We start from the raw sequence: 26,659 nt of genomic DNA on the forward strand, positions 1-26,659 counted from the left end.
AAAATCAAGTTAAAGAAAACAATGCATAATTCTCGAGAGGAATTAACAGCCCAAGAGATTAAGAAATGCAAAGAAAGTAAAGCCCAAAAGTGCCGCGAAACATGCATGTTTTGCCTCGTTCTTGAAAACGCGTAGGAACTGAGCATGATAATTCCGCTTTAGGGTCATTAGGGTCACACACGTAATTCCGCTTTAGGGTCACACTGACCCTTTCAAGGCAAGTTTCAGTACAAAACCAATTACATATTTATAAATTTCAAAGACTTAGGGAAACAATAAGAAGTTTTTTCTTCTGAGATATCCATATGCATGGCTACCGTCTCCACTACAGCTAATGATCAGAATCTAAATCAAAAAGTAGTGGAAATGCATAAACGACGTGACACTCGAAAGCAGATGAAAGTCGTATGACATCATCCGATAATGGAATATTTGCATTACACAAGTTTGCACACCTTTATTACATCATGAACAAGGTAAATACTGATACAATCGCAGTCTTGACCTTTGACGAAGGTCTTGTAAATACCATATTTCCTCTTCTTATGTGTACCTTGTAATAGGATCACATCTTGCAAATTTGTGAAGGACGACCCCGACTAGGAGCTTATTAGGGGGGGCAGCGCTTAGCGCTTATTAGAGGCTTTTAGAGGCTGGAGCATTGTTTAATTTTTGGCGCCTCAGACTTGGGGTTATTAAAAGGAGGGGTCAAGTCTTTGGAGGCTGGGGACTTAATAGAGGCAATACGGTATATTTTTATTCAAATTTATTATACGCTGTTTAGATACCATTAGTTGTTATCCTTGTACGTATTGTCGTTACGCCATTGCATTTTATGCTAGTCGTTTTATACTACTAGTTGTATGTCCTAGTCAGCACTATAAACGGAAGCAACTTTCTACGTGCCCTCTCTGGCTGAATTGTTTTTTGTTTTTTTCTCTAAAGGACCATGTAAATTACTAATATATTACAAATAGGGAATTGTGTTCATCAGTTGTAAGCAAAGCTAACTTTACTTGACATGTCATACGACTAATCAACAATATTATGGGACGAGAGGGAGGGGTAAAGTTATTATTTTGGGAACCTCAGTTGGAGAAGAGAGTGCTCCGTTCCCAGATCTAGACCTTCTTTTCCTTGACCACGGTTGCTTTTCATTCCTCATCATCAGTGTCAAGCACTTGCTCTTTTATCTTCATCATCACTGGAAACAGCAGTCTCGAGCTCTGCCTTTGTCAACTCTTTTATCTTCTCTTCATAAATTGCCAAGGATTTATCATCTGTAATACCTCTTTCTTTTGTGTCTTTCCAGAGTTTTTCCAGTTGTTCAAGAGTCTTACAACGTCGAAGATTACTGCCAAGAAATATACGGTCCATGAATTCTTTGGAAAGTATTTTGCATCCATCGACCTGGCATAGGTTGCCTGCACTTGAGATTAAATTATCGGAGAAAAACGAAATCCCAGATTCCTTGGTTAGAGTGTTTATAGGAACCTCGAATTCATGCAGTTGACGATCATCGCTGATTGGTTGATTAGGGACGACGAAGGCGCCAAGAAGAGGAGGACTGTCTTTTCTGTCTGCTAAAATGACCTTGAATAAGTGGGTTGGTACAGCAACTTCGCTATCACCGATCACCTAAGAACAAGGCATATGTCGCTGAGCTTTCCCCCTTCAATTTAAGTAAGAGAGGCGGGCAAAGAAGGAAAAGCATTGAAGAGCAGAGACGGGACAAAGGGAAAGGAGAAGAGAAAGAGGGAGGAGAGGCAGGAGGCGAGGATAGGAAAGAAGAAAATACTGAAGAGAGATATAGAAGGGAAAGGATTCTTAAAACAAATTTATACTGAGCTCTTACCTCATATTTCACTACTTTGCTACCATTTTCCAAGTCGAAAGATGGTAGAAATAGAGGTCCTGATAGAACATACACATCAGAATAGCGTTTCGTAAGGCCTCGACAGTAACTTTCGAGTCGAAACCAAAATTTAACATTATTGTTGGAGTTTTGAGGTACAATATTAGACAAGAGAAATGATTCATTCATGGCATCTTGACTGTACTTGTTGTCAGCTGCAATGTAAAAAAATACAATACTTTTGCAGTGAATTACGTAGCAAAAGACCTATAAGCCTTTCCAGAGTTGTAGAAATGAGTTGCATTATGCATACTGCTATTTTGGTGGACGCTTCATCAGTCGCATGGGCGGATCCAGGGGAGGGGGGCAGGAGGTGCGAACCCTTCCTCGTTCCACTTTGTGCCCCTACTTCGAAGATAACCAGTACTGTTTTTTCCCTTTAATTCTAAGGGGTGCACCCTTCCCTGGGTTAACTTTGTGCACAGCACCCCTCCCTGGATACATACATACATACATACATACATATTTTATTGTACCAAAAAGTAAAATAGAACTAATACAATGTGTATATAACGAATTATAAGGTACAGGCTATCTGCAATAACCATGAGGCTAACCTAGGCAGACAGCTTGACATGAAAAATAATTGCAAATTTGGTACAGGAAGAGAATGAGTAAAATTATATAGTGCAAGAAAAAAAGAAAAAGAAATTACTTAAAAAAAAAAAACTAAATATAAGTTAGTAATCAATACTGACAAATACAATAAGAAAAAAAAAACAAAAAAGAAAATTAGACAAATAGGAAATGGATCAGTTCATTTTAGATTGTTACAATAAATAGAAAAAAGAAAATTTTTAGTAATTAACAAAATTTTGATCTATTAAGATTATCATTTCATAAGTTGGTATAGATAACACTCAAATTCTTCTAACTTTGAGACTTTCGCTTTAAGTTCGCGAAGGTCGCTAATTATTGGGCTTAATTTCTCATCAAGTAACTTAGAAAATGTGTTTATAGATTCTTGATCCATCAGAAAAGTAATTAAACAAAAAAAGCTAAAGAAAATATCAAATTTAGAAAACCAAAACACTAAATTTGAAGAGCGCGGGAATCGACATCCTCCTTCCTCGACCGCTGACCAGTGATAAAATCCTGGATCCGCCCCTGAGTCGGTTGACATTTTATGCATCAAGAATCGAAAGTAATTTGAAAATTGATGCTTCACTATGAGCAAGTGAAAAAGACGCTATACAAGTCAGTATTATAAAGAAGATGATTAAACGCGTCCTTCAATTCCGTAAAGGCTAAGTATCAGTCATGCAATGAATAACGACTTACTCCAGCCTGCACTAAACGAAAGGGGTACCAATTTCAATAATTTCTCACACTCTCTTTCATTCGTTCGATTTCCCCTTTCTTCCAATACCCTACCCCTTCCCTCTTCCTCACCAGCTGGCGCCATGTGTCCTCTATGCCATCCACTTCTCAGATAGTCTTTATTATGAGCTTGAAACACAGCTGGAAGATTCAGATCCTCAGTAAAGTTCGCCTGATCTCGATCAGCTGTTCCCTTCAGCTTATCTCGTGTCAGATGCTCAGCTACCCAAATCGGGATCTTTTTGGCTTGATCATAACAAACCCAGTGATTTAGGTACTTGAGTAACATCACCGGACTATGTGGCGCTCCGTATTTACAAAATTCGTTCGCAGCCGAAGAATCAACCAAATCTCTTTCCTCATTCAAATCAATCGTACGAAACGCCTTCCCTGATTTCAAGTTCTCGTTTTTCTCGATAATTTTCTCGATTTCCTCCTGATTTCCCGAGCTGTCATCTTTAGTCTTCCCTGTCGTCTCGTAGTATATTTTCGTCAACCCAGCGCCTACTAAGACACCCACAAAAACGTTTTTTAAACCTGGAAACTTTGCACGAATCGCTTTTAATGTTGCCATCTTGGATCAGAAACGTCGAGAGAGAATGGGAACTAAATGACCGCTGATCCATTTGCGCGCGTTTTTTTATAATTTTCAAAGAAGGAAGTTTTGTGTTTGTTGTTGTGATTTTAATCCCAATTTTCTCCCCTTCTCGCTACCCTGGGGTTAAGATAAGCTAGGTTTTTAGTAGTGGAATGGTTGATCTAGATGATTCAGTTACGAATAATCGAAAAACTGTTCATAGTGAGTGTAGATTTTCTACTTAACCTCGTTCAAATCACTGCTTGTCAAGTGACGCTTTGCAGTGTATGACTTGGTATAAAACTAAACAGTTTTTCCCTTTTTCTATTGCAGATAAAGCATCAGAAAGCCTTGATTATCTGCGTTATGCACTTGATTCACCGGTGAGCTCGCCAACAAACGACGACAGTTACTCTAAAGCAGGTAGATAAAACATTAATGCGAACAAATCTACAAGCTACATTTAAAGATTTTAAAACGAACTTATTTTGTATTTTAGTTTCTCGCCTTAAACACCTTCTTCACAGATACAACCATTATCAGGTAAAATATTGGTATTCTGCTTTAATTTTTATTTGCTTTTTGATATTATGATTTTTAATACTTTTTTTTGCTTAGTGAAAGTTTCATTGTTAATGATTGATTGACAGCTCAATCTTTAAGTTCAGGGTGTTTGACATGGATTGATTCCGACATATGATAATTGCTATAAAACGTATTTTGGGCAGCCAGGGCAATTTCAGGCAAATGGCTTTGTTGTAATTTTTAATTTTTGCTCAAAATTTCCTTCCTGTTAAGGTCGCTAGCAATAGACCTCCTTTGGCTCCTGCATAATGTTTTCCCATTTCAGACCACTTGTCATTCTCTTGAGAATAAGATTCTTTGTTTGAGTTGTATCCGTATTCATGTGTTTTTCTCATTTGCAACTGTGGGGAGGGGAAAGAATGAGCCGACACTGAAAACGTCTGCACAGGAGGCTACTGACACATATGGTCTGAAATGGGAAAACATTACGCTTGAGCCTAAGTGGTCTATACTTTTGACAGCGATCATTAGATCTTGGAACAATACTATTGTGTGGGTTATGGGACTTGTTTCCAAATGCCAAACGATTTGACATTTGAGAAGCTTTGATGGTGTATATATCCTTCAAAACTTTGTAATATTGTTGTCAATGTTATTATGGAATCACGAAGACCTTCTTAATTTTCACCTCTACAGTTCTGCAGATTGTGTCTGAAAAAAAGAGCGATAAAATTACAACCATGAAAACAATGATGGATTTTGTATCGCCATTAATGATACTTATAATAAATTTGAAATATATTAATAACATATACTGATTGTGTCTTCAAGCAAAAAGAACCATTACATGTACCTGCAACCTCACAAAACCTACCTGGAGATCCATCTGGATTCATTCCTGATCCTGATGAGTTGACAGAATTACTAAACAGACATTATTCTGTGGTGCAACATTTACAAGCCAAAGTTGATTTCTTAAAGGTACGATCATGCCAACCCAGCATTTACCACAGCTGTTTTTATTGAGGTATGAAATTAAGCTGATTGAGACCCAAAGGCCTGATAGGTTAATTGCCAATAGACTGACAGTCATCAATCAATCACTCGAATCATGCCTTTTGTCTTGATCAGCATGTAGCAGTAAAATCAGTTGTGAAGAGTATACTTGTAAACAAATTTCTGTCAAGCAGGTAGGCTACAAATAATTGAAAATTCTCGTGAAGATCTAGATTATAATATCCATATTGGTCTGCATAAATATGGAGGGATGTGTTTAAAAACGGTTCTTTCTTCAATATTTCTATTATTCGTACATAAGAAATTTTAGGGATAAAGGAGGATAACATCAACCCCCTATGTGACCTTAGAGCAGGGGTCCTTTTCTACATGTACCCCGCAAGGAAGCAAGAGGAAAAGTTCAGTTCTTTTCCACCCCGCCAGGAAGCAAGAGGAAAAGTTCACTTCTTTTCTACCCCGCTAGAAAGTAAGAGGAAAACTTCAGTTCTTTTCTACCCAGCTAGAAAGCAAGAGGAAAAGTTCAGTTCTTTTCTACCCCGCTAGAAAGTGAGAGGAAAAGTTCAGTTCTTTTCTATGCAGCTAGAAAGTGAGAGGAAAAGTTCAGTTCTTTTCTACCCAGCTATAAAGTGAAAGGAAAAGTTCAGTTCTTTTCTACCCAGCTAGAAAGCAAGAGGAAAAGTTCAGTTCTTTTCTACACCGCTAGAAAGCAAGAGGAAAAGTTCAGTTCTTTTCTACCCAGCTAGAAAGCAAGAAGAAAAGTTCAGTTCTTTTTTACCCAGCTAGAAAGCAAGAGGAAAAGTTCAGTTCTTTTCTACTCAGCTAGAAAGTGAGAGGAAAAGTTCAGTTCTTTTCTACCCAGCTAGAAAGCAAGAGGAAAAGTTCAGTTCTTTTCTACACTGCTAGAAAGCAAGAGGAAAAGTTCAGTTCTTTTCTACCCAGCTAGAAAGCAAGAGGAAAAGTTCAGTTCTTTTTTACCCAGCTAGAAAGCAAGAGAAAAAGTTCAGTTCTTTTCTACTCAGCTAGAAAGTGGGAGGAAAAGTTCAGTTCTTTTCTACCCAGCTAGAAAGCAAGAGGAAAGTTTCAGTTCTTTACTACCCAGCTAGAAAGTGAGAGGAAAAGTTCAGTTCTTTTCTACCCAGCTAGAAAGTGAGAGGAAAAGTTCAGTTCCTTTCTACCCAGCTAGAAAGCAAGAGGAAAAGTTCAGTTGTTTTCCACCCCGGCAGGAAGCAAGAGGAAAAGTTCAGTTCTTTTCTACCCAGCTAGAAAGCAAGAGGAAAAGTTCAGTTCTTTTCTACTCAGCTAGAAAGCTAGAGGAAAAGTTCAGTTCTTTTCTACCCAGCTAGAAAGCAAGAGGAAAAGTTCAGTTCTTTTCTACCCCGCTAGAAAGTGAGAGGAAAAGTTCAGTTCTTTTCTACTTTGCTAGAAAGCAAGAGGAAAAGTTCAGTTCTTTTCTACCCAGCTAGAAAGCAAGAGGAAAAGTTCAGTTCTTTTCTACCCAGCTAGAAAGTGAGAGGAAAAGTTCAGTTCTTTTCTACGAAGCTAGAAAGCAAGAGGAAAAGTTCAGTTCTTTTCTAACCCGCTAGAAAGTGAGAGGAAAAGTTCAGTTCTTTTCTACCCAACTTGAAAGCAAGAGGAAAAGTTCAGTTCTTTTCTACCCAGCTAGAAAGCAAGAGGAAAAGTTCAGTTCTTTTCTACCCAGCTATAAAGCAGGAGGAAAAGTTCAGTTCTTTTCTACCCAGCTAGAAAGCAAGAGGAAAATTTCAGTTCTTTTCTACCCAGCTAGAAAGCAAGAGGAAAATTTCAGTTCTTTTCTACCCAGCTAGAAAGTGAGAGGAAAAGTTCAGTTCTTTTCTAACCAGCCAGAAAGCAAGAGGAAAAGTTCAGTTCTTTTCTACACCGCTAGAAAGCAAGAGGAAAAGTTCAGTTCTTTTCTACCCAGCTAGAAAGCAAGAGGAAAAGTTCAGTTCTTTTTTACCCAGCTAGAAAGCAAGAGAAAAAGTTCAGTTCTTTTCTACTCAGCTAGAAAGTGGGAGGAAAAGTTCAGTTCTTTTCTACCCAGCTAGAAAGCAAGAGGAAAGTTTCAGTTCTTTACTACCCAGCTAGAAAGTGAGAGGAAAAGTTCAGTTCTTTTCTACCCAGCTAGAAAGTGAGAGGAAAAGTTCAGTTCCTTTCTACCCAGCTAGAAAGCAAGAGGAAAAGTTCAGTTTTTTTCCACCCCGGCAGGAAGCAAGAGGAAAAGTTCAGTTCTTTTCTACCCAGCTAGAAAGCAAGAGGAAAAGTTCAGTTCTTTTCTACTTTGCTAGAAAGCAAGAGGAAAAGTTCAGTTCTTTTCTACCCAGCTAGAAAGCAAGAGGAAAAGTTCAGTTCTTTTCTACCCCGCTAGAAAGTGAGAGGAAAAGTTCAGTTCTTTTCTATGCAGCTAGAAACCAAGAGGAAAAGTTCAGTTCTTTTCTACCCAGCTAGAAAGCAACAGGAAAAGTTCAGTTCTTTTCTACCCAGCTAGAAAGTGAGAGGAAAAGTTCAGTTCTTTTCTACTCAGCTAGAAAGCAAGAGGAAAAGTTCAGTTCTTTTCTAACCCGCTAGAAAGTGAGAGGAAAAGTTCAGTTCTTTTCTACCCAACTTGAAAGCAAGAGGAAAAGTTCAGTTCTTTTCTACCCAGCTAGAAAGCAAGAGGAAAAGTTCAGTTCTTTTCTACCCAGCTATAAAGCATGAGGAAAAGTTCAGTTCTTTTCTACCCAGCTAGAAAGTGAGAGGAAAAGTTCAGTTCTTTTTTACCCAGCTAGAAAGCAAGAGAAAAAGTTCAGTTCTTTTCTACTCAGCTAGAAAGTGGGAGGAAAAGTTCAGTTCTTTTCTACCCAGCTAGAAAGCAAGAGGAAAGTTTCAGTTCTTTACTACCCAGCTAGAAAGTGAGAGGAAAAGTTCAGTTCTTTTCTACCCAGCTAGAAAGTGAGAGGAAAAGTTCAGTTCCTTTCTACCCAGCTAGAAAGCAAGAGGAAAAGTTCAGTTTTTTCCACCCCGGCAGGAAGCAAGAGGAAAAGTTCAGTTCTTTTCTACCCAGCTAGAAAGCAAGAGGAAAAGTTCAGTTCTTTTCTACTTTGCTAGAAAGCAAGAGGAAAAGTTCAGTTCTTTTCTACCCAGCTAGAAAGCAAGAGGAAAAGTTCAGTTCTTTTCTACCCCCGCTAGAAAGTGAGAGGAAAAGTTCAGTTCTTTTCTATGCAGCTAGAAACCAAGAGGAAAAGTTCAGTTCTTTTCTACCCAGCTAGAAAGCAACAGGAAAAGTTCAGTTCTTTTCTACCCAGCTAGAAAGCAAGAGGAAAAGTTCAGTTCTTTTCTACCCAGCTAGAAAGCAAGAGGAAAGTTCAGTTCTTTTTTTACCCAGCTAGAAAGCAAGAGGAAAAGTTCAGTTCTTTTCTACTCAGCTAGAAAGTTAGAGGAAAAGTTCAGTTCTTTTCTACCCAGCTAGAAAGCTAGAGGAAAAGTTCAGTTCTTTTCTACCCAGCTAGAAAGCAAGAGGAAAAGTTCAGTTCTTTTCTACTTTGCTAGAAAGCAAGAGGAAAAGTTCAGTTCTTTTACCAGCTAAGCAAGTCCCGCTAGAAAGTGAGAGGAAAAGTTCAGTTCTTTCTATGCAGCTAGAAACCAAGAGGAAAAGTTCAGTTCTTTTCTACCCAGCTAGAAAGCAACAGGAAAAGTTCAGTTCTTTTCTACCCAGCTAGAAAGTGAGAGGAAAAGTTCAGTTCTTTTCTACGAAGCTAGAAAGCAAGAGGAAAAGTTCAGTTCTTTTCTAACCCGCTAGAAAGTGAGAGGAAAAGTTCAGTTCTTTTCTACCCAACTAGAAAGCAAGAGGAAAAGTTCAGTTCTTTTATACCCAGCTAGAAAGCAAGAGGAAAAGTTCAGTTCTTTTCTACCCAGCTATAAAGCAGGAGGAAAAGTTCAGTTCTTTTCTACCCAGCTAGAAGCAAGAGGAAAATTTCAGTTCTTTTCTACCCAGCCAGAAAGCAAGAGGAAAAGTTCAGTTCTTTTCTACCCCGCTAGAAAGTGAGAGGAAAAGTTCAGTTGTTTTTTACCCAGCTAGAAAGTGAGAGGAAAAGTTCAGTTCTTTTCTACCCAGCTAGAAAGCAAGAGGAAAAGTTCAGTTCTTTTCTACCCAGCTAGAAAGCAAGAGGAAAAGTTCAGTTCTTTTGTACCGAGCTAGAAGGCAAGAGGAAAAGTTCAGTTCTTTTCTACATAGCTAGAAAGTGAGAGGAAAAGTTCAGTTCTTTTATACCCAGCAAGAAAGCAAGAGGAAAAGTTCAGTTCTTTTCTACAACCGCTAGAAAGCAAGAGGAAAAGTTAAGTTCTTTTCTACCCAGCTAGAAAGCAAGATGAAATATTCAGTTCTTTTCTACCCAGCTAGAAAGCAAGAGGAAAAGTTCAGTTCTTTTCTACCCAGCTAGAAAGCAAAAGGAAAATTTCAGTTCTTTTCTACCACGCCAGGAAGCAAGAGGAAAAGTTCAGTTCTTTTCTACCCCTTCAGGAAGCAAGAGGAAAAGTTCAGTTCTTTTCTACCCAGCTAGAAAGCAAGAGGAAAAGTTCAGTTCTTTTCCACCCCGCCAGGAAGCAAGAGGAAAAGTTCAGTTCTTTTCTACCCAGCTAGAAAGTGAGAGGAAAAGTTCAGTTCTTTTCTACCCAGCTAGAAAGCAAGAGGAAAAGTTCAGTTTTTTTCCACCCCGCCAGGAAGCAAGAAGAAAAGTTCAGTTCTTTTCTACCCAGCTAGAAAGCAAGAGGAAAAGTTCAGTTCTTTTCTACCCAGCTAGAAAGTGAGAGAAAAAGTTCAGTTCTTTTCTACACAGCTAGAAAGCCAGAGGAAAAGTTCAGTTCTTTTATACCCAGCTAGAAAGCAAGAGGAAAAGTTCAGTTCTTTTCTACCCCAGCCAGAAAGCAAAAGGAAAAGTTCGGTTCTTTTCTACCCCGCTAGAAAGTGAGAGGAAAAGTTCAGTTGTTTTTTACCCAGCTAGAAAGTGAGAGGAAAAGTTCAGTTCTTTTCTACTCAGCTAGAAAGCAAGAGGAAAAGTTCAGTTCTTTTCTACCCAGCTAGAAAGCAAGAGGAAATGTTCACTTCTTTTCTTACCCAGCTAGAAAACAAGAGGAAAAATGTTCTAGTTTCTTTTCTACTCAGCTAGAAAGGCAAGAGGAAAAGTTCAAGTTCTTTTCTACCCAGCCTAGAAAGCAAGAGGAATACTGTTCACCTTCTTTTCTACCCCAGCTAGAAAACAATAGGAAAAGTTCAGTTCTTTTCTACCACGCTAGAAAGTGAGGAAAAGTTCAGTTTTTTTTTACCAGCTAGAAAGTGAGAGGAAAAGTTCAGTTCTTTTCTACCCAGCTAGAAAGCAAGGGGAAAAGTTCAGTTCTTTCTACACCGCTAGAAAGCAAGAGGAAAAGTTCAGTTCTTTTTACCCAGCTGAGAAAAGTTCAGTCTTTTCTACTCACTAGAAGGACAGTTTCAGTTCTACTTTGAAGTGAGAGACCCCCCCAGAAAGCTAGGAAAGCATTTTTCTACCCAGAGAAAAGAGGAAAAGTTTCAGTTCTTTTCTACCCAGCTAGAAAAGGAGGAAAAGTTCATTCTTTTTACCTACCCAGAAATCAAGAGGAGTTCAAGCTAGAAAGTGAAGGACAAAGTTCAGTTCTTTCTACCCCACTAGAAAGAGAGGTAAAAGTTCAGTTCTAATACCGCGAGCAAGTCGCAAGGGAACGTTCATTTCTTCTCACACCCCCGGCTTAGAAGCAAGAAACGGAAAAGGTTCACTTTTCTACCCATCTGAGAGAAAATGTTCAGTTCAGTTCTTACCCCCACGCGAGTTAACCCCGCTAGAAAGTGAGAGGAAAAAGTTCAGTTCTTTCTACTTTGCTAGAAACAATAGAAAAAGTTCTTTCTGAGAGCTGAAAAAAAAAAAGCAGTTCTAGAGAAAAGTTTTCAGTGCTTTTCTACGAGCTAGAAAGTAGTTTCTTTTCTAAGCAGCGAAGAGAAAAAGTTTTCAGTTCTTTTCTCACCAAGCTAGATTCAGTGTTCTTTTCTGGAAAGGAGGAAAAGTTCAGTTTGTGTAGTCTTCTTAACCCAGCTATAAACGAGAGGAACCTTTGTACCCGAGCGTAGAAACAGCAAGAGGAAAAGTTCAGTTCTTTGTTCTTCTATCATCTAGGAAAAAAAAAGTTAGCGGTTCTTTTCTGAAGCTAAGTTGCTCTTCTACAACCGTGAGCAGAGGAAAGTTCTTTTTTTCAAGTTTAACCCCTAAACCGCAGCTAGAATAGCAATTCGAGATAAGCCGAAAATGAACTATTAAGTTTCTTTCCCTCAGCTACCCAGTTCTTTTCTTTCACCCAGCTAGCAGCGGGGAACCAGTCTTACCACCAGACAGCAAGAGAAAAAGTTAGTCTCAGGAGAAAGCAGCAAGAGGAAAAAGTTAGTTCTTTTCTACCCCGGAAAAGCAAAGTCTTTCTAACCAGCATTCAGCTAGATTTAAGTGAGAGGAAAAAAAGTTCAGTGTAGAGGGGAGAAAAAGTTCCTTTCTAACCCAGCTAGAAAGCAAGAGGAAATAGACTTTACTCTAAGAAAGTAGGAAGTCCGTTCTTTCCACCCCTAGAAATCAGGAGATTTTTCCTTTCAAGCAAGCAAGAGGAAAAAAAAGTGAAAGTGAGAGGAAAAGTTCATTTTACCAAGCTCAGAGGTAGGAAAAAGTGCAGTCTTTTTCTACTTGCTAGAAAGCACGTCAGTTCTTTCTACTGCTATAAAGAGGGAAAAAGTACCCAGCTAGAATTCAGTTCTTCCATAGTGAGAGGCAAAAATTCTGTCTCAAGAGGGAAAAGTTCTATTTCTAAGTTCTTTTCTTTAACCCGAAAAGAGTAGTTCTTTTTTACCCAGCTAGAAAGCAAGCGAAAAAGGTAAGTTTTTTTTCAGCTAGAAAGCAAGAGGAAAAGTTCGTTTTTTTTCAGTTTTTTTCACCCCCCCAGGGAAACGAGGAAAAAGTTCTTTTACTACCCAGCTAGAAAGCAAGAGGGAAAAGTGAGAGGAAAAAGTTCAGTCTACTTTGCCAGAGGAAAAGTCAGTTTTTGTCATTTTCTACCCAGCTACGAAAGAAGCAAGAGAAACAGTTCTAATTTGGCTAGAAAGCTTCTAGAAGCAAGAGGAACACGTTCAGTTAAACCCCAGCTAGTGAAAGTGAGGGAGAGGAAAAAGTTCAGTTCTTTGTCATGAGCTAGCAACCAAGAAAAGTTTCAGTTCTTTCTAAACCCAGCTAGAAAGGCAACAGGCAAAGTTCAGTTCGCTTTCTACCCAGCTAGAGAAGTGCAAGAGGAAAAGTCAGAGTCCGTCTTTCTACCTCAGCCTAGAAAGCAAGAGGAAAAGTTCAGTCTCTTTATCTAACCCGCTGAAAGTGAGAGGACAGTTGCTAGTTCGTGTTTTTAACCCCAGCGCTAGAAAGTGAGAGGAAAAGTTCAGTTCTTTTCTACCCAACTTGAAAGCAAGAGGAAAAGTTCAGTTCTTTCTACCCAGCTAGAAGCAAGAGGAAAAGTTCAGTTCTTTTCTACCCAGCTTATAAAGCAGGAGGAAAAGTTCAGTTCTTTTCTACCCAGCTAGAAAGTGAGAGGAAAAGTTCAGTTCTTTTTTACCCAGCTAGAAAGCAAGAGCAAAAGTTCAGTTCTTTTCTACTCAGCTAGAAAGTGGGAGGAAAAGTTCAGTTCTTTTCTACCCAGCTAGAAAGCAAGAGGAAAGTTTCAGTTCTTTACTACCCAGCTAGAAAGTGAGAGGAAAAGTTCAGTTCTTTTCTACCCAGCTAGAAAGAGAGAGGAAAAGTTCAGTTCCTTTCTACCCAGCTAGAAAGCAAGAGGAAAAGTTCAGTTTTTTTCCACCCCGGCAGGAAGCAAGAGGAAAAGTTCAGTTCTTTTCTACCCAGCTAGAAAGCAAGAGGAAAAGTTCAGTTCTTTTCTACACCGCTAGAAAGCAAGAGGAAAAGTTCAGTTCTTTTCTACCCAGCTAGAAAGCAAGAGGAAAAGTTCAGTTCTTTTTTACCCAGCTAGAAAGCAAGAGGAAAAGTTCAGTTCTTTTCTACTCAGCTAGAAAGTGAGAGGAAAAGTTCAGTTCTTTTCTACCCAGCTAGAAAGCGAGAGGAAAAGTTCAGTTCTTTTCTACCCAGCTAGAAAGCAAGAGGAAAAGTTCAGTTCTTTTCTACGATGCTAGAAAGCAAGAGGAAAAGTTCAGTTCTTTTCTACCCAGCTAGAAAGCAAGAGGAAAAGTTCAGTTCTTTTCTACCCCGCTAGAAAGTGAGAGGAAAAGTTCAGTTCTTTTCTATGCAGCTAGAAACCAAGAGGAAAAGTTCAGTTCTTTTCTACCCAGCTAGAAAGCAACAGGAAAAGTTCAGTTCTTTTCTACCCAGCTAGAAAGTGAGAGGAAAAGTTCAGTTCTTTTCTACGAAGCTAGAAAGCAAGAGGAAAAGTTCAGTTCTTTTCTAACCCGCTAGAAAGTGAGAGGAAAAGTTCAGTTCTTTTCTACCCAACTAGAAAGCAAGAGGAAAAGTTCAGTTCTTTTATACCCAGCTAGAAAGCAAGAGGAAAAGTTCAGTTCTTTTCTACCCAGCTATAAAGCAAGAGGAAAAGTTCAGTTCTTTTCTACCCAGCTAGAAAGCAAAAGGAAAATTTCAGTTCTTTTCTACCCAGCCAGAAAGCAAGAGGAAAAGTTCAGTTCTTTTCTACCCAGCTAGAAAGTGAGAGGAAAAGTTCAGTTGTTTTTTACCCAGCTAGAAAGTGAGAGGAAAAGTTCAGTTCTTTTCTACCCAGCTAGAAAGCAAGAGGAAAAGTTCAGTTCTTTTCTACCCAGCTAGAAAGCAAGAGGAAAAGTTCAGTTCTTTTGTACCGAGCTAGAAGGCAAGAGGAAAAGTTCAGTTCTTTTCTACATAGCTAGAAAGTGAGAGGAAAAGTTCAGTTCTTTTTTACCCAGCTAGAAAGCAAGAGGAAAAGTTCAGTTCTTTTCTACACCGCTAGAAAGCAAGAGGAAAAGTTAAGTTCTTTTCTACCCAGCTAGAAAGCAAGATGAAATATTCAGTTCTTTTCTACCCAGCTAGAAAGCAAGAGGAAAAGTTCAGTTCTTTTCTACCCAGCTAGAAAGCAAAAGGAAAATTTCAGTTCTTTTCTACCACGCCAGGAAGCAAGAGGAAAAGTTCAGTTCTTTTCTACCCCTTCAGGAAGCAAGAGGAAAAGTTCAGTTCTTTTCTACCCAGCTAGAAAGCAAGAGGAAAAGTTCAGTTCTTTTCCACCCCGCCAGGAAGCAAGAGGAAAAGTTCAGTTCTTTTCTACCCAGCTAGAAAGTGAGAGGAAAAGTTCAGTTCTTTTCTACCCAGCTAGAAAGCAAGAGGAAAAGTTCAGTTTTTTTCCACCCCGCCAGGAAGCAAGAAGAAAAGTTCAGTTCTTTTCTACCCAGCTAGAAAGCAAGAGGAAAAGTTCAGTTCTTTTCTACCCAGCTAGAAAGTGAGAGAAAAAGTTCAGTTCTTTTCTACACAGCTAGAAAGCCAGAGGAAAAGTTCAGTTCTTTTATACCCAGCTAGAAAGCAAGAGGAAAAGTTCAGTTCTTTTCTACCCAGCCAGAAAGCAAAAGGAAAAGTTCGGTTCTTTTCTACCCCGCTAGAAAGTGAGAGGAAAAGTTCAGTTGTTTTTTACCCAGCTAGAAAGTGAGAGGAAAAGTTCAGTTCTTTTCTACTCAGCTAGAAAGCAAGAGGAAAAGTTCAGTTCTTTTCTACCCAGCTAGAAAGCAAGAGGAAATGTTCACTTCTTTTCTACCCAGCTAGAAAACAAGAGCAAAAGTTCAGTTCTTTTCTACCCCGCTAGAAAGTGAGAGGAAAAGTTCAGTTGTTTTTTACCCAGCTAGAAAGTGAGAGGAAAAGTTCAGTTCTTTTCTACCCAGCTAGAAAGCAAGAGGAAAAGTTCAGTTCTTTTCTACCCAGCTAGAAAGCAAGAGGAAAAGTTCAGTTTTTTTTTACCCAGCTAGAAGGCAAGAGGAAAAGTTCAGTTCTTTTCTACTCAGCTAGAAAGTGAGAGGAAAAGTTCAGTTCTTTTTTACCCAGCTAGAAAGCAAGAGGAAAAGTTCAGTTCTTTTCTACACCGCTAGAAAGCAAGAGGAAAAGTTCAGTTCTTTTCTACCCAGCTAGAAAGCAAGAGGAAAAGTTCAGTTCTTTTTTACCCAGCTAGAAAGCAAGAGGAAAAGTTCAGTTCTTTTCTACTCAGCTAGAAAGTGAGAGGAAAAGTTCAGTTCTTTTCTACCCAGCTAGAAAGCAAGAGGAAAATTTCAGTTCTTTTCTACCCAGCTAGAAAGTGAGAGGAAAAATTCAGTTATTTTCTTCCCAGCTAGAAAGTGAGAGGAAAAGTTCAGTTCTTTTCTACCCAGCTAGAAAGCAAGAGGAAAAGTTCAGTTCTTTTCTACCCAGCTAGAAAGTGAGAGGAAAAGTTCAGTTCTTTTCTACCCAGCTAGAAAGGAAGAGGAAAAGTTCAGTTTTTTTTCACCCCGCCAGGAAGCAAGAGGAAAAGTTCAGTTCTTTTCTACCCAGCTAGAAAGCAAGAGGAAAAGTTCAGTTCTTTTCTACCCAGCTAGAAAGTGAGAGAAAAAGTTCAGTTCTTTTCTACACAGCTAGAAAGCAAGAGGAAAAGTTCAGTTCTTTTGTACCCAGCTAGAAAGCAAGAGGAAAAGTTCAGTTCTTTTCTACCCAGCCAGAAAGCAAGAGGAAAAGGTCAGTTCTTTTCTACCCCGCTAGAAAGGGAGAGGAAAAGTTCAGTGCTTTTATACCCAGCTAGAAAGTGAGAGGAAAAGTTCAGTTCTTTTCTACCCAGCTAGAAAGCAAGAGGAAAAGTTCAGTTCTTTTCTACCCAGCTAGAAAGCAAGAGGAAAAGTTCAGTTCTTTTCTACCCAGCTAGAAAGCAAGAGGAAAAGTTCAGTTCTTTTCTACCCAGCTAGAAAGCAAGAGGAAAAGTTCAGTTCTTTTCTACCCTCCGAGAAAGCAAGAGGAAAAGTTCAGTTCTTTTCTACCCAGCTAGAAAGCAAGAGGAAAAGTTCAGTTCTTTTCTACCCCGCTAGAAAGTGAGAGGAAAAGTTCAGTTCTTTTCTATGCAGCTAGAAAGTGAGAGGAAAAGTTCAGTTCTTTTCTACCCAGCTATAAAGTGAGAGGAAAAGTTCAGTTCTTTTCTACCCAGCTAGAAAGCAAGAGGAAAAGTTCAGTTCTTTTCTACACCGCTAGAAAGCAAGCTCAAAAGTTCAGTTCTTTTCTACCCAGCTAGAAAGCAAGAGGAAAAGTTCAGTTCTTTTCTACCCAGCTAGAAAGCAAGAGGAAAAGTTCAGTTCTTTTCTACTCAGCTAGAAAGTGAGAGGAAAAGTTCAGTTCTTTTATACCCAGCTAGAAAGCACGAGGAAAAGTTCAGTTCTTTTCTACCCAGCTACAAAGTTAGAGGAAAAGTTCAGTTCTTTTCTACCCCGCTAGAAAGCAAGAGGAAAAGTTCAGTTCTTTTCTACCCAGCTAGAAAGCAAGAGGAAAAGTTCAGTTCTTTTCTACCCAGCCAGAAAGTGAGAGGAAAAGTTCAGTTCTTTTCTACCCAGCTAGAAAGCAAGAGGAAAAGTTCAGTTCTTTTCTACCCAGCTAGAAAGCAAAAGGAAAAGTTCAGTTCTTTTCTACCCAGCTAGAAAGCAAGAGGAAAAGTTCAGTTCTTTTCTACCCAGCTAGAAAGTGAGAGGAAAAGTTCAGTTCTTTTCTACCCAGCTAGAAAGCAAGAGGAAAAGTTCAGTTCTTTTCTACACCGCTAGAAAGCAAGCTCAAAAGTTCAGTTCTTTTCTACCCAGCTAGAAAGCAAGAGGAAAAGTTCAGTTCTTTTTTACCCAGCTAGAAAGCAAGAGGAAAAGTTCAGTTCTTTTCTACTCAGCTAGAAAGTGAGAGGAAAAGTTCAGTTCTTTTCTACCCAGCTAGAAAGCACGAGGAAAAGTTCAGTTCTTTTCTACCCAGCTACAAAGTGAGAGGAAAAGTTCAGTTCTTTTCTACCCCGCTAGAAAGCAAGAGGAAAAGTTCAGTTCTTTTCTACCCAGCCAGAAAGTGAGAGGAAAAGTTCAGTTCTTTTCTACCCAGCTAGAAAGCAAGAGGAAAAGTTCAGTTCTTTTCTACCCAGCTAGAAAGCAAAAGGAAAAGTTCAGTTCTTTTCTACCCAGCTAGAAAGCAAGAGGAAAAGTTCAGTTCTTTTCTACCCAGCTAGAAAGTGAGAGGAAAAGTTCAGTTCTTTTCTACCCCGCTAGAAAGCAAGAGGAAAAGTTCAGTTCTTTTCTACCCAGCTAGAAAGTGAGAGGAAAAGTTCAGTTCTTTTCTACCCAGCTAGAAAGTAAGAGGAAAAGTTCAGTTCTTTTCTACCCAGCTAGAAAGTGAGAGGAAAAGTTCAGTTCTTTTCCACCCCGCCAGGAAGCAAGAGGAAAAGTTCAGTTCTTTTCTACCCTGCTAGAAAGCAAGAGGAAAAGTTCAGTTCTTTTCTACCCCGCTAGAAAGCAAGAGGAAAAGTTCAGTTCTTTTCTACCCAGCCAGAAAGTAAGAGGAAAAGTTCAGTTATTTTCTACCCAGCTAGAAAGCAAGAGGAAAAGTTCAGTTCTTTTCTACCCTGCTAGAAAGTGAGAGGAAAAGTTCAGTTCTTTTCTACCCAGCTAGAAAGCAAGAGGAAAAGTTCAGTTCTTTTCTACACCGCTAGAAAGTGAGAGGAAAAGTTCAGTTCTTTTCTATGCAGCTAGAAAGTGAGAGGAAAAGTTCAGTTCTTTTCTACCCAGCTATAAAGCAAGAGGAAAAGTTCAGTTCTTTTCTACCCAGCTAGAAAGCAAGAGGAAAAGTTCAGTTCTTTTCTACCCAGCTAGAAAGCAAGAGGAAAAGTTCAGTTCTTTTCTACCCTGCGAGAAAGCAAGAGGAAAAGTTCAGTTCTTTTCTACCCAGCTAGAAAGCAAGAGGAAAAGTTCAGTTCTTTTCTACCCCGCTAGAAAGTGAGAGGAAAAGTTCAGTTCTTTTCTATGCAGCTATAAAGTTAGAGGAAAAGTTCAGTTCTTTTCTACCCAGCTATAAAGTGAGAGGAAAAGTTCAGTTCTTTTCTACCCAGCTAGAAAGCAAGAGGAAAAGTTCAGTTCTTTTCTACACAGCTAGAAAGCAAGATCAAAAGTTCAGTTCTTTTCTACCCAGCTAGAAAGCAAGAGGAAAAGTTCAGTTCTTTTTTACCCAGCTAGAAAGCAAGAGGAAAAGTTCAGTTCTTTTCTACTCAGCTAGAAAGTGAGAGGAAAAGTTCAGTTCTTTTCTACCCAGCTAGAAAGCACGAGGAAAAGTTCAGTTCTTTTCTACCCAGCTACAAAGTGAGAGGAAAAGTTCAGTTCTTTTCTACCCCGCTAGAAAGCTAGAGGAAAAGTTCAGTTCTTTTCTACCCCGCTAGAAAGCAAGAGGAAAAGTTCAGTTCTTTTCTACCCAGCTAGAAAGTGAGAGGAAAAGTTCAGTTCTTTTCTACCCAGCTAGAAAGCAAGAGGAAAAGTTCAGTTCTTTTCTACCCAGCTAGAAAGCAAAAGGAAAAGTTCAGTTCTTTTCTACCCAGCTAGAAAGCAAGAGGAAAAGTTCAGTTCTTTTCTACACAGCTAGAAAGTGAGAGGAAAAGTTCAGTTCTTTTCTACCCAGCTAGAAAGCAAGAGGAAAAGTTCAGTTCTTTTCTACACCGCTAGAAAGCCAGCTCAAAAGTTCAGTTCTTTTCTACCCAGCTAGAAAGCAAGAGGAAAAGTTCAGTTCTTTTTTACCCAGCTAGAAAGCAAGAGGAAAAGTTCAGTTCTTTTCTACTCAGCTAGAAAGTGAGAGGAAAAGTTCAGTTCTTTTCTACCCAGCTAGAAAGCACGAGGAAAAGTTCAGTTCTTTTCTACCCAGCTACAAAGTGAGAGGAAAAGTTCAGTTCTTTTCTACCCCGCTAGAAAGCAAGAGGAAAAGTTCAGTTCTTTTCTACCCCGCTAGAAAGCAAGAGGAAAAGTTCAGTTCTTTTCTACCCAGCCAGAAAGTGAGAGGAAAAGTTCAGTTCTTTTCTACCCAGCTAGAAAGCAAGAGGAAAAGTTCAGTTCTTTTCTACCCAGCTAGAAAGCAAGAGGAAAAGTTCAGTTCTTTTCTACCCAGCTAGAAAGCAAGAGGAAAAGTTCAGTTCTTTTCTACCCAGCTAGAAAGTGAGAGGAAAAGTTCAGTTCTTTTCTACCCCGCTAGAAAGCAAGAGGAAAAGTTCAGTTCTTTTCTACCCAGCTAGAAAGTGAGAGGAAAAGTTCAGTTCTTTTCTACCCAGCTAGAAAGTAAGAGGAAAAGTTCAGTTCTTTTCTACCCAGCTAGAAAGTGAGAGGAAAAGTTCAGTTCTTTTCCACCCCGCCAGGAAGCAAGAGGAAAAGTTCAGTTCTTTTCTACCCCGCTAGAAAGCAAGAGGAAAAGTTCAGTTCTTTTCTACCCCGCTAGAAAGCAAGAGGAAAAGTTCAGTTCTTTTCTACCCAGCCAGAAAGTGAGAGGAAAAGTTCAGTTCTTTTCTACCCAGCTAGAAAGCAAGAGGAAAAGTTCAGTTATTTTCTACCCTGCTAGAAAGTGAGAGGAAAAGTTCAGTTCTTTTCTACCCAGCTAGAAAGCAAGAGGAAAAGTTCAGTTCTTTTCTACACCGCTAGAAAGCAAGAGGAAAAGTTCAGTTCTTTTCTACCCAGCTAGAAAGCAAGAGGAAAAGTTCAGTTCTTTTTTACCCAGCTAGAAAGCAAGAGGAAAAGTTCAGTTCTTTTCTACTCAGCTAGAAAGTGAGAGGAAAAGTTCAGTTCTTTTCTACCCAGCTAGAAAGCAAGAGGAAAATTTCAGTTCTTTACTACCCAGCTAGAAAGTGAGAGGAAAAATTCAGTTCTTTTCTACCCAGCTAGAAAGTGAGAGGAAAAGTTCAGTTCTTTTCTACCCAGCTAGAAAGCAAGAGGAAAAGTTCAGTTCTTTTCTACCCAGCTAGAAAGTGAGAGGAAAAGTTCAGTTCTTTTCTACCCACCTAGAAAGAAAGAGGAAAAGTTCAGTTCTTTTCTACCCAGCTAGAAAGTGAGAGGAAAAGTTCAGTTCTTTTATACCCAGCTAGAAAGCAAGAGGAAAAGTTCAGTTCTTTTCTACCCAGCCAGAAAGCAAGAGGAAAAGTTCAGTTCTTTTCTACCCCGCTAGAAAGTGAGAAGAAAAGTTCAGTTGTTTTTTACCCAGCTAGAAAGTGAGAGGAAAAGTTCAGTTCTTTTCTACCCCGCTAGAAAGCAAGAGGAAAAGTTCAGTTCTTTTCTACCCAGCTAGAAAGCAAGAGGAAAAGTTCAGTTCTTTTTTACCCAGCTAGAAGGCAAGAGGAAAAGTTCAGTTCTTTTCTACTCAGCTAGAAAGTGAGAGGAAAAGTTCAGTTCTTTTTTACCCAGCTAGAAAGTGAGAGGAAAAGTTCAGTTCTTTTCTACCCAGCTAGAAAGCAAGAGGAAAAGTTCAGTTCTTTTCTACCCAGCTAGAAAGAAAGAGGAAAAGTTCAGTTCTTTTTTACCCAGCTAGAAGGCAAGAGGAAAAGTTCAGTTCTTTTCTACTCAGCTAGAAAGTGAGAGGAAAAGTTCAGTTCTTTTCTACCCAGCTAGAAAGCAAGAGGAAAAGTTCAGTTCTTTTCTACCCAGCTAGAAAGCAAGAGGAAAAGTTCAGTTCTTTTTTACCCAGCTAGAAAGCAAGAGGAAAAGTTCAGTTCTTTTCTACTCAGCTAGAAAGTGAGAGGAAAAGTTCAGTTCTTTTCTACCCAGCTAGAAAGTGAGAGGAAAATTTCAGTTCTTTTCTACCCAGCTAGAAAGTGAGAGGAAAAATTCAGTTCTTTTCTACCCAGCTAGAAAGTGAGAGGAAAAGTTCAGTTCTTTTCTACCCAGCTAGAAAGCAAGAGGAAAAGTTCAGTTCTTTTCTACCCAGCTAGAAAGTGAGAGGAAAAGTTCAGTTCTTTTCTACCCAGCTAGAAAGGAAGAGGAAAAGTTCAGTTTTTTTTCACCCCGCCAGGAAGCAAGAGGAAAAGTTCAGTTCTTTTCTACCCAGCTAGAAAGCAAGAGGAAAAGTTCAGTTCTTTTCTACCCAGCTAGAAAGTGAGAGAAAAAGTTCAGTTCTTTTCTACACAGCTAGAAAGCAAGAGGAAAAGTTCAGTTCTTTTATACCCAGCTAGAAAGCAAGAGGAAAAGTTCAGTTCTTTTCTACCCAGCCAGAAAGCAAGAGGAAAAGGTCAGTTCTTTTCTACCCCGCTAGAAAGTGAGAGGAAAAGTTCAGTGTTTTTTTACCCAGCTAGAAAGTGAGAGGAAAAGTTCAGTTCTTTTCTACCCAGATAGAAAGCAAGAGGAAAAGTTCAGTTCTTTTCTACCCAGCGAGAAAGCAAGAGGAAAAGTTCAGTTCTTTTCTACCCAGCTAGAAAGCAAGAGGAAAAGTTCAGTTCTTTTCTACCCAGCTAGAAAGCAAGAGGAAAAGTTCAGTTCTTTTCTACCCAGCTAGAAAGCAAGAGGAAAAGTTCAGTTCTTTTCTACCCAGCTAGAAAGCAAGAGGAAAAGTTCAGTTCTTTTCTACCCAGCTAGAAAGTGAGAGGAAAAGTTCAGTTCTTTTCTATGCAGCTAGAAAGTGAGAGGAAAAGTTCAGTTCTTTTCTACCCAGCTATAAAGTGAGAGGAAAAGTGCAGTTCTTTTCTAACCGGCTAGAAAGCAAGAGGAAAAGTTCAGTTCTTTTCTACACCGCTAGAAAGCAAGAGGAAAAGTTCAGTTGTTTTCTACCCAGCTAGAAAGCAAGAGGAAAAGTTCAGTTCTTTTTTACCCAGCTAGAAAGCAAGAGGAAAAGTTCAGGTCTTTTCTACTCAGCTAGAAAGTGAGAGGAAAAGTTCAGTTCTTTTCTACCCAGCTAGAAAGCAAGAGGAAAAGTTCAGTTCTTTTTTACACCGCTAGAAAGCAAGAGGAAAAGTTCAGTTCTTTTCTACCCAGCTAGAAAGCAAGAGGAAGAGTTCAGTTCTTTTTTACCCAGCTAGAAAGCAAGTGGAAAAGTTCAGTTCTTTTCTACTCAGCTAGAAAGTGAGAGGAAAAGTTCAGTTCTTTTCTACCCAGCTAGAAAGCAAGAGGAAAATTTCAGTTCTTTTCTACCCAGCTAGAAAGTGAGAGGAAAAATTCAGTTCTTTTCTACCCAGCTAGAAAGTGAGAGGAAAAGTTCAGTTCTTTTCTACCCAGCTAGAAAGCAAGAGGAAAAGTTCAGTTCTTTTCCTCTGCTAACAGGGTAGCCCTTATGACATGTGGATGTGATATTTTGTGTAACTGTTCATTTTTATTGATCAGTGTCATTGAAGCTTTTTTTCTTCCAGTTTTCATACTTCTTTTTCTATTTTTAATTATCTTACAGGATTCTCTGGGATCCCTAAAACAGAAAACCAATCTCATCTGCAAAGAAAACCAGTCACTACTTGAACAGCTGAAGAGCAAAACAATTGAACAACTCATGAACCAAAAGGTTAGTTCCTGCTAAACAAAATACAGTACAGTAAAAACCCGCGCATAAGAACCTAAAATTTAAAAAAACTGTTAGGCTAAAATTTCACTTTTAAGCACCCTTCACATACTGTAAGAACCATTTTAGGCTAAAATCCTAAAACAGGTTCTTATTTTTTAAAAAGAAAAAACAATAGAATCAATCTTTTCAAAAATATATTTATAACACAGTCTGTACACAATAATGCTATAAACACTATAACACTACACGGTTACTGTAAAGAACATGTCCCCATTGAATTAAAAAATCCAACTTAAAATGAAACTCTATATTAGTTCTTGAACAAAAATTAAGAACCTAGTTAGCCTAATTTAACACTAAATACCATTTATATAAGAACCTGTTTAGGATAACTTGAAAAAACCTAGGTTCTTATACGCGGGTTTTTACTGTAACTGCTTTTAATAGGCTTTTAATACAAACTGCAGTATGAAACTCATTGCAGCTCAAAGACTCACAATATCCACCGTTATTCACTTTGCCTTTGGTGAATAATCGTTAAATATGACTCTAAAATTCAAGTATTGGTCTTAGGACCTTGAAGGAACAAGACGCACCACATACAACGACCCACACGACTATATTGCAGATGATAATGGAGAGGAAGAAGATAGAAATAGGGAAGGATTGCTAAATATTGGACAAGGAACAAACTCAAAAAATGATGAAACAACTGAATGGTTTCCTGTAGAAATGGATGGAAGTAGAAGTACAGCTAAATCTATGGATGATCAGGTACACTAAGTATATTTTTAGGGTCACGTGTCGTTAAGTTAACCAGTGCTTGACAAGGCATAGGGTCCATAGCTCAGTCATTGGTGAATTTGATACACACATTTCAATATATCTCCAATCCACATAGCCTTTAAAGCTTTAGTACCCTAAAAGTATAGCACTTCTGGAGAGAGGGAGTGAAGGGTGCATAATTTACCTCCTTAATAAAAACTAAAAAAATTTTAAACAAACGTTTTGCATGATAAAATGACACCGGACAACAGCCATGTTGGATGGCAGAAACAATACAATTGTTTCTATATAAAGTTCTGCCATCTCACATGTTTTCCAGCACATAACATGGAAAACCAGTTACTGTTTATAAGTTAAAGCCTGCTGCTTGAATTTATTTTATGACTGCTTGTTAGCCTCACAAGCAACAGACTATCAAGTTCTAATGAAAATTATTAATTTTGTGTGTGATGTGTGTGATTTTTTAGCTCTTTCTCTCTCCAAAAGAAAGAAAGTTTGTGATGAAAATGGAAGATGAAGTGGTGAGTTTTCAAATGCTTTTATTTTTCAGCACTAATTATTTATGATATCTAGACAAGGTGAAAATACTGTATCTTGAAACTCTTGAAATGAGAAGTGCAATAAAAATATTCAAACTAAAAATACTTTCACAAGTGTTTCGGTTAATCCAAATAGTCATACAACAATAAATATTTGTTATTCATAGTCTCGTTGATAAACTCAATGGTGCCATGCATCAGAATTGCATTATTCTGTAGGTTAATCTGATTAAGACTTACTGTAAAAGTTGTTGTTTCATAAAAATGTTTGGAAGGTACTGACTGGTTTTCCTTTTCATGATAAGGATAAAATAAGACATCTTCATGAGGGCAAAACAAAGCAGCTAGAGTCACTACTGTATGCTGCAAGGTAACCATTACCATTCCCTGTTACATAACTTGTGTCCATTTATTAAACAAGGCTTCTTGAACTTCTTACTGAAACGATGCTAATGTGACAGCACACACAATGCACAAGTGCACAAGTTCTAGCACTCACAGATAACAGGCCCCCCGCCCCACTCCCCCACAAAATAAAAAGTTATCATGCTGGAATTTAAAATAGTCAGTGTTTCAGCTTATTTTTGTTATAACTAAAATTATGATATGTATGTAAAAACTTTGTCAGAATTTGATGACTTTTATCCAGAATAAAATAAATCTCATTTCCATGCTAGAAAAGTTTCCATTACATCCATTTCCAATTCCCAGTGACGCTAAACACCATATGTTATATTCAGCTCCCAACTCCTTCAGACCCTGACCTGTTATCAGTGACCATAAACACCAGTGACCATAAACACCATACAGTATGTTACTGTAGTATGTTCAGCTTCCAACTCCTTCAGACCCTGACCTGTTATCAGTGACCATAAATACCAGTGACCATAAACGCCATACAGTATGTTACTGTAGTATGTTCAGCTTCCAACTCCTTCAGACCCTGACCTGTTATCAGTGACCATAAACACCAGTGACCATAAACGCCATACAGTATGTTACTGTAGTATGTTCAGCTTCCAACTCCTTCAGACCCTGACCTGTTATCAGTGACCATAAACACCAGTGACCATAAACGCCATACAGTATGTTACTGTAGTATGTTCAGCTTCCAACTCCTTCAGACCCTGACCTGTTATCAGTGACCATAAACACCAGTGACCATAAACACCAGTGACCATAAACACCAGTGACCATAAACACCATACAGTATGTTACTGTAGTATGTTCAGCTTCCAACTCCTTCAGACCCTGACCTGTTATCAGTGACCATAAACACCAGTGACCATAAACACCAGTGACCATAAACACCAGTGACCATAAACACCAGTGACCATAAACACCAGTGACCATAAACACCAGTGACCATAAACACCAGTGACCATAAACACCATACAGTATGTTACTGTAGTATGTTCAGCTTCCAACTCCTTCAGACCCTGACCTGTTATCAGTGACCATAAACACCAGTGACCATAAACACCAGTGACCATAAACACCAGTGACCATAAACACCAGTGACCATAAACACCAGTGACCATAAACACCAGTGACCATAAACACCAGTGACCATAAACACCAGTGACCATAAACACCATACAGTATGTTACTGTAGTATGTTCAGCTTCCAACTCCTTCAGTACCCTGACCTGTTATCATTTCTACTACTGTAGAAGCTTTGTTTACATGTATATCTATACTACAAAATAAATAAATCTAAATCAATATGAATATGCTATTGCATATCTGTTCATATGCCACAAGATCATATCTGTTCTTCTAGGGATGACATAGAAGAGTATGTGAGACATATTGCAAGGCTGGAGGACAAATTAAGGTTAGATCACTGTTATATTTACTGTACAAAGTGTTCGGTACCTGACTTGTATAATTGGCTGTTTCTGAGGCAGTACTTGGCAGTACCCCATATATAATGTAGAAAATGGTTTCATACTGTAGCTGTATTGTTAGTAACATTACACTAACATTACATTATCCTAAATTGCAGAGCCAGAGAAGCCCATCACATTGCTGAACATGTAAGTTTACATTGATCTCTATATCAACCTTGTTGAATCCTCAACTTCTTGGCTTTTCTAATTCAGAGCAGGGTTAACTTACAGAGAAGGGAGGAAAACTAGTCATAGCAAAGAAACCCTCATTAGTCCCATCAAACTCTGCTCACAGGTGATTTCAGGTTCAGGAATCAAAAGAACCCCCAAAAGCAAGAAATTTAAGAATGTGAATGATTTTCATGAATTGTAATCATTGTTTGTTTGTATGATATCTAGCCTGGTCAACCAGTCTTGTGTGTTAAGTGTGGTCATCAAGAAGCTGTGCTATCATCCACCCATGGAGATGCATTGAACAAGACCCTAGAAAAGCTGAAGAGGTAGTATATAATATATATTTGTACTCACTTACAAATTGACTGAACCATCTGACTGATCGACTGACT

General features: G+C 38.8%; 1 protein-coding gene and 1 long non-coding RNA gene across 4 annotated transcripts in view; both read left to right on the top strand.

The window, feature by feature from the left end:
* LOC116289372 (uncharacterized) overlaps positions 1-2,046 on the top strand; it is a 66,467-nt gene extending 64,421 nt beyond the window's left edge. Inside the window, exons 1-2 of one of the 3 annotated variants that reach the window (XR_016121845.1) lie at positions 206-476; positions 1,313-2,046. This is a non-coding gene — a long non-coding RNA (uncharacterized LOC116289372). Of the gene's footprint in view, positions 1-205; positions 477-505; positions 749-1,312 lie in introns of those variants that run through there. The other 2 variants (XR_004196327.2, XR_016121844.1) reach the window with 2 other exon arrangements.
* The window catches only part of LOC148904930 (serologically defined colon cancer antigen 8-like), a 35,598-nt gene that overhangs the window by 3,034 nt on the left and 5,905 nt on the right, over positions 1-26,659 (top strand). Inside the window, exons 2-11 of the mRNA XM_089040839.1 lie at positions 4,146-4,235; positions 4,312-4,355; positions 5,169-5,318; positions 22,769-22,876; positions 23,450-23,650; positions 24,130-24,183; positions 24,507-24,571; positions 25,985-26,038; positions 26,210-26,240; positions 26,493-26,593. Coding sequence (XP_088896965.1) covers positions 22,865-22,876; positions 23,450-23,650; positions 24,130-24,183; positions 24,507-24,571; positions 25,985-26,038; positions 26,210-26,240; positions 26,493-26,593 — 518 coding nt within the window. The 5' untranslated portion in view covers positions 4,146-4,235; positions 4,312-4,355; positions 5,169-5,318; positions 22,769-22,864. The remainder of the gene's footprint in view (positions 1-4,145; positions 4,236-4,311; positions 4,356-5,168; positions 5,319-22,768; positions 22,877-23,449; positions 23,651-24,129; positions 24,184-24,506; positions 24,572-25,984; positions 26,039-26,209; positions 26,241-26,492; positions 26,594-26,659) is intronic.

This window comes from Actinia tenebrosa, unplaced genomic scaffold (genome assembly GCF_029948245.1).
Source record: "Actinia tenebrosa isolate PJP-AT-01 unplaced genomic scaffold, QUT_ActTen_1.0 PGA_scaffold8__29_contigs__length_14323225, whole genome shotgun sequence".
Classification (NCBI taxonomy): domain Eukaryota; kingdom Metazoa; phylum Cnidaria; class Anthozoa; order Actiniaria; family Actiniidae; genus Actinia; species Actinia tenebrosa.